We start from the raw sequence: 7,820 nt of genomic DNA on the forward strand, positions 1-7,820 counted from the left end.
TTTTCTTGCCTCAGCCTCCCAAGTAGCCGGGACTACAGGCGCCCGCCACAACGCCCGGCTATTTGTTTGTGTTACAGTTTGGCCGGGGCCGGATTCGAATTTGCTACCCTCAGTATATGCGGCCAGCGCCCTACCAGCTGAGCCACAGGCGCCGCCCCTACTTTCTATTTGTTTAAGTTCAAACTTGGGCTTTCAGGAGTGTTTTTAAAGTTTTCCCCATACACACTTTGTTCGTTTCTTGTTTATTACTAAGTATTTTCTCTTTTTTGTTGTTATTATGAATATGGTCTTGTCTTCCATTATATCTTGTAAGTGGTTGTCCCTAGTTATTAGTATATATGAAGGCTACTGATTTTTGTGTTAATTTTATATCCTGCTTATTTCCTATGTTGTCTTTTTTATATAGTTTTTCCTTTGAACTCCAGGGGTTTTCATATCATCAACACATAAGAGAACATCAAAAGAATCGTTGACGGTGAGAAAGCCCGAAGAAACTAGCAGTTTGGCCCTTGAGAAGCCGGTGTAGCAAACCTCCCTTCACACCATCGTGAAGCGTTGCTGAGTCAGGAAAGACATCTCTTTGAGGCACCCCGAATATCCCTTTGAGGAACTGCGAACCTCAGAGCTACAGAAGCCCCAAGTGAAGAGTGGAGAAACACGGGATTTCCCAATCTTCAGATCAGCTCTACAAGCCTCGACCACCCAGTAGGGCGGGAGAAGTGGGGACAATGGCCAGGTAAGGAGAAGGAGAAAGACAAAGTCGATGCACCTGTGAGCTACAAAGCCTAAGCCTCTTTTCTCTTGGGCGTGCGGAAAATCTACCGAGTTGAGAGCCCCTTCCGTTCCCTTCCTAGAGCAGCCCCGGAAGTGCGCCCCGCGCAGGCGGGGATTGCGGGTCCTCAGCTCTTCGCAGCCGCTTCCGGCCTTTGTGGGTCGCCCTCGGTGAGTTTCGCGTCCTGAAAGGTTTCCAGCCCTCACCCTTTCCCCACCCAGGTGGGATCTTCTGCTGGCCGGTAGGAGCCGCGGCTGAGCGAGCTCCGGACGCGGCGGGCGGGCGGGGGATTTCTGTGTTCCCGCGGCCTGGGCCCTTTAGGACCTTTTCTGCCCACGCGTGTCCGCAGACAGGTTTCCCTTCCCACGGTCCGTTCCCTGGCCCCTCGCAGAGTTGGAGCCCTGGGGTGAGGGACCAGCTCCCAGTTTCTGCGGTAGGGGTTCCTGGGTTTGTCTTGGGCCTCGGGCCATGTATGTTTCTACGGTTCAGCACCTCCAGACATTTCTGAGTCATAGACGCCGACCTGCGTCCTAGGCACCCTTTCCTGGGCCTACTTCCGAGTGCGGAGCAGAGAGATTAAGTCCCGAAGAAATAAATTAATGTGACTTTGCCGCTTTTATGATTTCACAGGTTCCACCAGACATCCGGGCATTTAAAAAATAAAGAAAGCAACCACTCAAGGTGTCTCAAACTTTTATTATTATTCCCTTGTTCTACATGTTAGTTTTATTCAATTTACTTGTTCTTTATCTTAGGACTAATTAGAAATATTTCCTATGCTATCTTCTTAAAGTCTTGAAGCAACTAGTTATCTTTTCTTAGTCTTTCTCTTTAAATTAGTTTATTTTTAAGTCTTCTGTTAAAGCATTTCTATTAGTATAGTATGTTAACCTGGAAGCAGACTTTAAAAGATTATACTTAACTATGTAGAATTTGCAGTTTTTATTTATGGTGTAATTTGTCTTGATAATGATGGCTTATTCATCAGGTACACTCAGGAAGAAACTTATCAGGGGACATCGTACTTGAAGCACTGCTAAAAATTGTGCACAGCTATGATGGCATCTGCTTGGGATATACAAGCCTACAAAGACCAGGACGAACTTTTGGAAGTAAAAATAAAGGAGGAGGAAGAAGAGAAGAAGTTTACTGCCAGACAGGATCAGAACCTGCAAAAAAACAACACCCATAGCAGAGAGGTCTTCCGACAGTACTTTAGGCAATTCTGCTACCAGGAGACATCTGGACCCCGTGAGGCTTTAAGCCGACTTCGAGAACTTTGCCATCAGTGGCTGAGGCCAGAGACACACACCAAAGAACAAATTCTGGAGCTACTGGTGCTGGAGCAATTCCTGACTATCCTGCCGGAGGAGCTCCAGGCCTGGGTGCAGGAGCAGCATCCAGAGAGTGGGGAGGAAGTGGTGACTGTGCTGGAGGATTTAGAGAGAGAGCTGGATGAGACAGGAGATCAGGTGAGAAAGAAAATGTGATTTCTGTCTGAGAAAAGATAAATTATGGATTTCTGGGAGACCAGAGTGAAATATAACATTATTTCATTAAGCATGTTCTTGATACTTTGGTATGTCAGAAAGGGGTCTGGTTTTATGGAAAATTAGTTAATATGGTCCTAACTCTTCTGCAGTGGGATTGTGTTTTTCTGTACTAAGCTACAAAATTCTGTTTGATGAACATGCTGCTCGGGTTTGTGGAAACAGAAGACTTCTAGGCCAGAGAGAAGGTGTTAGAGACAAAGGTAACAGGGTGGGAAGCAGCCTTTTCTAAGGGGCATCACTTTCTGTTGCACAATACAAACAAGAAATAAGGTTTTGCAGATACATCTCCTTCCCTGGCTCTCCATTAAAATATTCAAAGATGGAGAAATGAAAGTCACCTCAGAGGAATGAGAGGTAGAAGTAGTGTGGAAAGATGGGGGTGAGACAGAGGAGGATTCCGTATTTCTTTGAGAAGTAGAAAGCCTACTTAGGTTAGAAAGGTGAGTTTTGAGAAGGACAGTTGAGTTAGAGAATCAACTTGACAACTTCCAGAGTTTAGATTTTGTTCTGTAAGACAAAGGCTCCTAACCTTTTCTCCTTGAGTCTAAATGAGCTTTATTAATCCTAAAATGTAAAAGAAAACCAAATTATGCAAAACTGTTTTCTTTTGTTTTAATTGTCTATAGGATAGTGGTTCTCAACCAGTGGCAATTTTGTGCCCCAGAGGGCATTTGGCAATGTGTTGAAACATTTTTGTTTTTCATAGTGAGGGAGGTGCCATTAGCCTCCAGTGCACTGTTTTTTATCCTTTTTTATCTCATGGCACACTCGAACCTGTAGTTAAACTTCAGTGGCACATTTGAGTTATGTTGATCAAAAAAAAAAGTTAAAAAAATATACCTACTGTGTTTTGAACTTCTTTCGAAAATAATTTAATGATCTTTAAAAATTTTTGCGGAGAGATCCTCTCACAGCACTGCCAGTGTGCCACAGCACATTGGTTGAAAATCACTGCTCTAGTGTATAAAGAGGGCAAGGACGATGCCTGAGATGACAAAAGAATTATCTGGCCCAACATGTCAATAGAACACGTCTAGGAAACCTCCATATAAAGAGTATGAAACTCTATAATCCTAGCACTCTGGGACACCGAGGTGAGAGGCTCCTTTGAGCTTAGAGGTTCAAAACCAGCTGAGCAAAGTGAGAACCTGTCTCTACTAAAAACAGTAAAATTAGCCTGTGTGCTGTATGGCACCTGTAGTCCCAGCTCCTAGGGAGGCTGAGACAAAAGGATTACTCAAACTCAGAAGTTTGAGGTAGTGAGTTAGGGTGATGTCAGAGCACTCTAGCCTGGGCAACAGAGTGAGACTCAGTCTCCAAAAAAAGAAGAAAAAATATGAAATTTAATGAAATAATAAAACAAGAAGTGTAATCTAACATTGGGATACAAAATTGAGTGAAGAGGGAAGGAGCATGTGGCAAAAAGATCTAAGTTTGAAATAGGGTCATGAAAATGTAATCGCAAAGGATGGCTCATGTCTTATGTAAGATTTAATCATAATGGTGACAGATTAGACCTAGAAAGAAGGAAGAATCCTTGGAAGAGAACTCTACAGAGCAGTCTATTCTAGGCTAAGCCCTAGAAATTGGAGCTTGAAAGACTAGTGTAATGGAAACACTCTTAACAGTTAAAGACTGTAGGATATCAATAAGCAGACACGTTAAGTACGTTCTAGGCACTGTGAATGCAACAGTGAACAAATCAGAGAAGTTTGGTGCTCTCAAGTAGATTCTAGTCTACTGAGGAGAGACAGACAATAATTTTTAAAAATCAAGAAATACAGATGTCAGGTAATGATAAATCCTGTTAAAACAATAGTAACAACAGTAAAAGCAGAGAAAAGGAATATAGTAAAGGAAATGGGGATTATGCTATTTTCAGGAGACTTGTCACAGAAGTCTTTTCAAGTAGATGCTATTTAGAACAGAAATCTGAATTAAAAGAGCAGGCCATACAGCTATAAAGGATAAGAGCATTCTGGCAGAAAGATTAGTAGTAAATGGATAGGTCGTAAAGGAAGAATGTGCTTGTCATGGTAGAGGTGTGTTTGTCAAGGAGGAAATAAAAGTCAAGGGCGGTGCCTGTGGCTCAGGAGTAGGGCACCGTCCTCATATACCCAGGGTGACAGGTTCAAACCCCACCCTGGCCAAACTGCAAGAACAACAACAACAAAAAAGTTATAAGAAGATCATATTATGTAGGGACTTGTAAGCCATTATAAATATTTTGGATTTTGTTCTGAGATGATAAGTTACAGGAGCGTTTTGAGCAGAAGAGGGGTGTAATCTGACTTAAATTTTAAGATAATCACTGTGACTACTAAGTTGAGAAAATTCTTCAGTAGGTTTGGTATGAGGGTTGGGGAGGCATAAGGGTGAAAGGTAGAAGCAAGGAAACCATTTTAGGAGGGCTGAAGATGTAAGCAATGATCTGAGCAAAGAGATATTGGTACCCTGGACTAGGATAGTAGCAGTGGAAATGGTAAAATGTGATTGGATTCAGAATGTATTTTGAAAGTAGAGCTTGACAGATTTGTTTTTAATGTATGTGAGATGTGAGAGAAAGTAAGTTAAGGAATGTGCCAGAGTTTTTATTCTGAACATAAGGTAGAATGGATTTGTCATTCTCAGAGATGGTAAAGACTGGGAAAGTAGTAGGCATAGGGTGGAGAGACAGGAATCAAAAGTTCAATTTTAGACATATTAATTTTGAGATTCTTAGTAGAGTAGAAACAAAGAAGAAAACTTGAGCAAGCAACTGGATATAAAGAGTTGGAATTCAGTGGAGGGCATAGGTGCTAGACATATAAACTTGGTACTTTTCAGAATATGCATGGTATTCCATTATCAAAGATTAGATTATCAAGGGAGTGGGAACAGGAGGAGTAACCAGGGAGGTAGGAAGAGTACTAGAAAAAAGAATGAGATTTTTAGGCACAGGCAAAAGTAGCTGGGTTTTAAACATATTGACTTTGTATTGCCAACCGTTCCATGCTGGGAGCAGCTAATGGAGCTAACAGCTTGATTTCTGAGACTTAGTTAAAAACCAGGGATAGAAGGGACAGCTTAATGTACTAGCTGGTTTTTTTTTCTTCCTTTCATTTCTCAAATTTGAAATATCAAAATACCTTTTTCTGTGCATTTGGTATCCTGTATATTCTGCTAGATTCTGGCTCTTACTCTGGAGATAGGCTACAAAATGAAAACCATACAGAGAAATAGAAGCAGTGTGTAGTGATTTCTTATTTACAAAATTTAGCCTTTGTAGGGAATAGAGGAATGATATGAGGACATGTTGTGTGCCTAGCCTGGGAGTTAGGTACTTTATGTATGTGATATGTATAATCTCTTACTAGTTCAAGTTTACAGAGCTACTAAGAGACCAAATAATTGGTGTGACTCTAAATCCTTGCTTTTAAATGCGAGAGGAAATGGGTCTATTGAGGAATGAAAGCCACAGAAAGGCTAAAATTGCTAAAGAAATTAGTTAATTGAGAAAGCAAGGGTCAGAAGGAAACAAAAGAATGAGATTGAAAGCAAAAGTAGAAATGTGAGTCTTGAAAAGGAGAAGACATCTTTCTCTTTAGAGGAAAGAAGATTATGAGGTTGGAGATAAAGTGAAGGGTGGATGATTTTTGAGATGTGATCTTAGATAAATAAAAATTAAGATCATCTCTTTAGAAGTGAGATGGGCACCTCAGAAGGGCAGAGAATATGTTGGAAACAGCTTCTGGAATGAATAGGGAAGAGATTTCTCTCCTTTCCTTTTTTCTTCCTTTCTCCTTCCTTTTCTCATTCTCTTTCTTTTCTTCCTCTTTCTTCTTTGTTTCTTTCTGCCTTTCTTGCTATCATTTCTCTCCATTTTTTTCCCTTTACTTATCCCCTTTCTTTCTATTCTTTCTCACTTAAGTTTTATTTTCCCATAAGTTCTTTTTTATTCCTTTCTGCCTCTTTTTACCTTCTTTTTCTTTTCTCTTATGTTTTCTTTTTCTCACTTTGCCTTTTCTACTTCTTTGAGCATAAGAAAAAGTAGTAAAAATGGCACAGCCAACATACTGTGTTAACAAGAGGGAAAATTACTTACAGCTGGGGAAGGGAACATTCCCCAGAGGAGGTAACATTTACATGGGCCTTGACCGATGGGTAGGATTATGGCAGATGAATATCTGGGAAGAAGGTTATTTCAAGCTTCAACAGGCTGAGTATAGTATACTCTTGTTTTCTGTTATCAGAATGGGTTTGTCAGCAATATATCATTTTCCTTAGGTCTCAGTCCACCCTGGGGAACAAGAAATATTCTTACAGGAGACAGTACCTCTAGGATCAGAACGAAAACCCAGTATGTCTCTCCAGTCGATAGAAGCCCAGCTAAGGTGTGAATCTCAGGAACTTCCAGTCCAACAGGAACAAGGTAAAGAAGAAAGTCCCACTTTGGAAGGAAGGGGAAGACAGGGCTAACTAACAGAACATTGGGACTCTTTTGTACTTAGTGCTATTTGTGATCATAAATGCAGAAAGGACTCTCTAGGAATCTGATGGCTCATGCATACAAAGTCAGACAGCCTGATTTGTCACTCTTCAATTGTTTCCTTTTTTCTTTAATCTATATTAATTTACTTTTTCTTGAAACTAATTTCATAATTAAGGCAGAGTCTCACTGTGTTGCCCAGGCTAGAGTGCCATAGCATTAGCTTAGCTCAGACCAACCTCAAAGTCCTGGGTTCAAAGCAGTCCTCATGCCTTAGCCTCCCAAATATCTGGGACTACAGGCACCTGCCACCACTCTTGGCTAATTTTTCTATTTTTAGTAGAGATGGACTCTCCCTCTTGCTTAGACTGATCTCAAACTCCTGAACTCAAGTAATCCTCCCTCCTCGGCCTCCCAGAGTACTGGGATTACAGGTGTGAACCACCTTGCCTGGCTGTCCTTTTTTTTAATGTCATGTTTTTCTAAACTCTGGTTGTATTTTCTTTTAGATCACTTTATTTATTTTATTTTTTATTTTTTGAGATAGAGCCTAAAGCTGTTACCCTAGGTAGAGTGCTGTGTTATCACAGCTCACAGCAACCTCCAACTCCTGGGCTCAAGTGATTCTCCTGCCTCCACCTCCCTAGTAGCTGGGATTACAGGTGCCTGTCATAACACCCAGCTACTTTTTGGTTGCAGCCGTCGTTGTTGTTTGGTGGGTTCAGGCTGGATTCCAACCCGCCAGGTCAGGTGTATGTGGCTGGCGCTTTAGCTGCTTAAGCCACAGGCACTGAGCCATAGATCACTTAATTTAGTCCTTTTGTTTTTGAGAGATATAGTGTCACTCTGTCACCCCAGCTAGAGTGTAATAATGTCATCATAGCCCATGACAACCTTAGACTCCTAGGTTCAAGGGACCCTTATGCCTCAGCCTCCCGAGTACTTGGGACTACAGGCACCCACCTTAGCATCTAGCTAATTTTTCTATTTTTAGTAAAGATGGGATCTTGCTCTTGCTCAGGCTAAT

At 41.4% G+C, this 7,820-nt stretch overlaps 1 protein-coding gene across 1 annotated transcript in view; it reads left to right on the top strand.

The window, feature by feature from the left end:
- Window positions 1-1,757: 1,757 nt before the first annotated feature.
- The window catches only part of ZSCAN12 (zinc finger and SCAN domain containing 12), a 10,082-nt gene continuing 4,019 nt past the window's right edge, over window positions 1,758-7,820 (top strand). Inside the window, exons 1-2 of the mRNA XM_003801845.2 lie at window positions 1,758-2,244; window positions 6,592-6,736. Coding sequence (XP_003801893.1) covers window positions 1,828-2,244; window positions 6,592-6,736 — 562 coding nt within the window. The 5' untranslated portion in view covers window positions 1,758-1,827. The remainder of the gene's footprint in view (window positions 2,245-6,591; window positions 6,737-7,820) is intronic.

This window comes from Otolemur garnettii, unplaced genomic scaffold, assembly GCF_000181295.1.
Source record: "Otolemur garnettii isolate 467f Iridium unplaced genomic scaffold, OtoGar3 scaffold00223, whole genome shotgun sequence".
In the NCBI taxonomy this organism is placed as follows: Eukaryota; Metazoa; Chordata; class Mammalia; order Primates; family Galagidae; genus Otolemur; species Otolemur garnettii.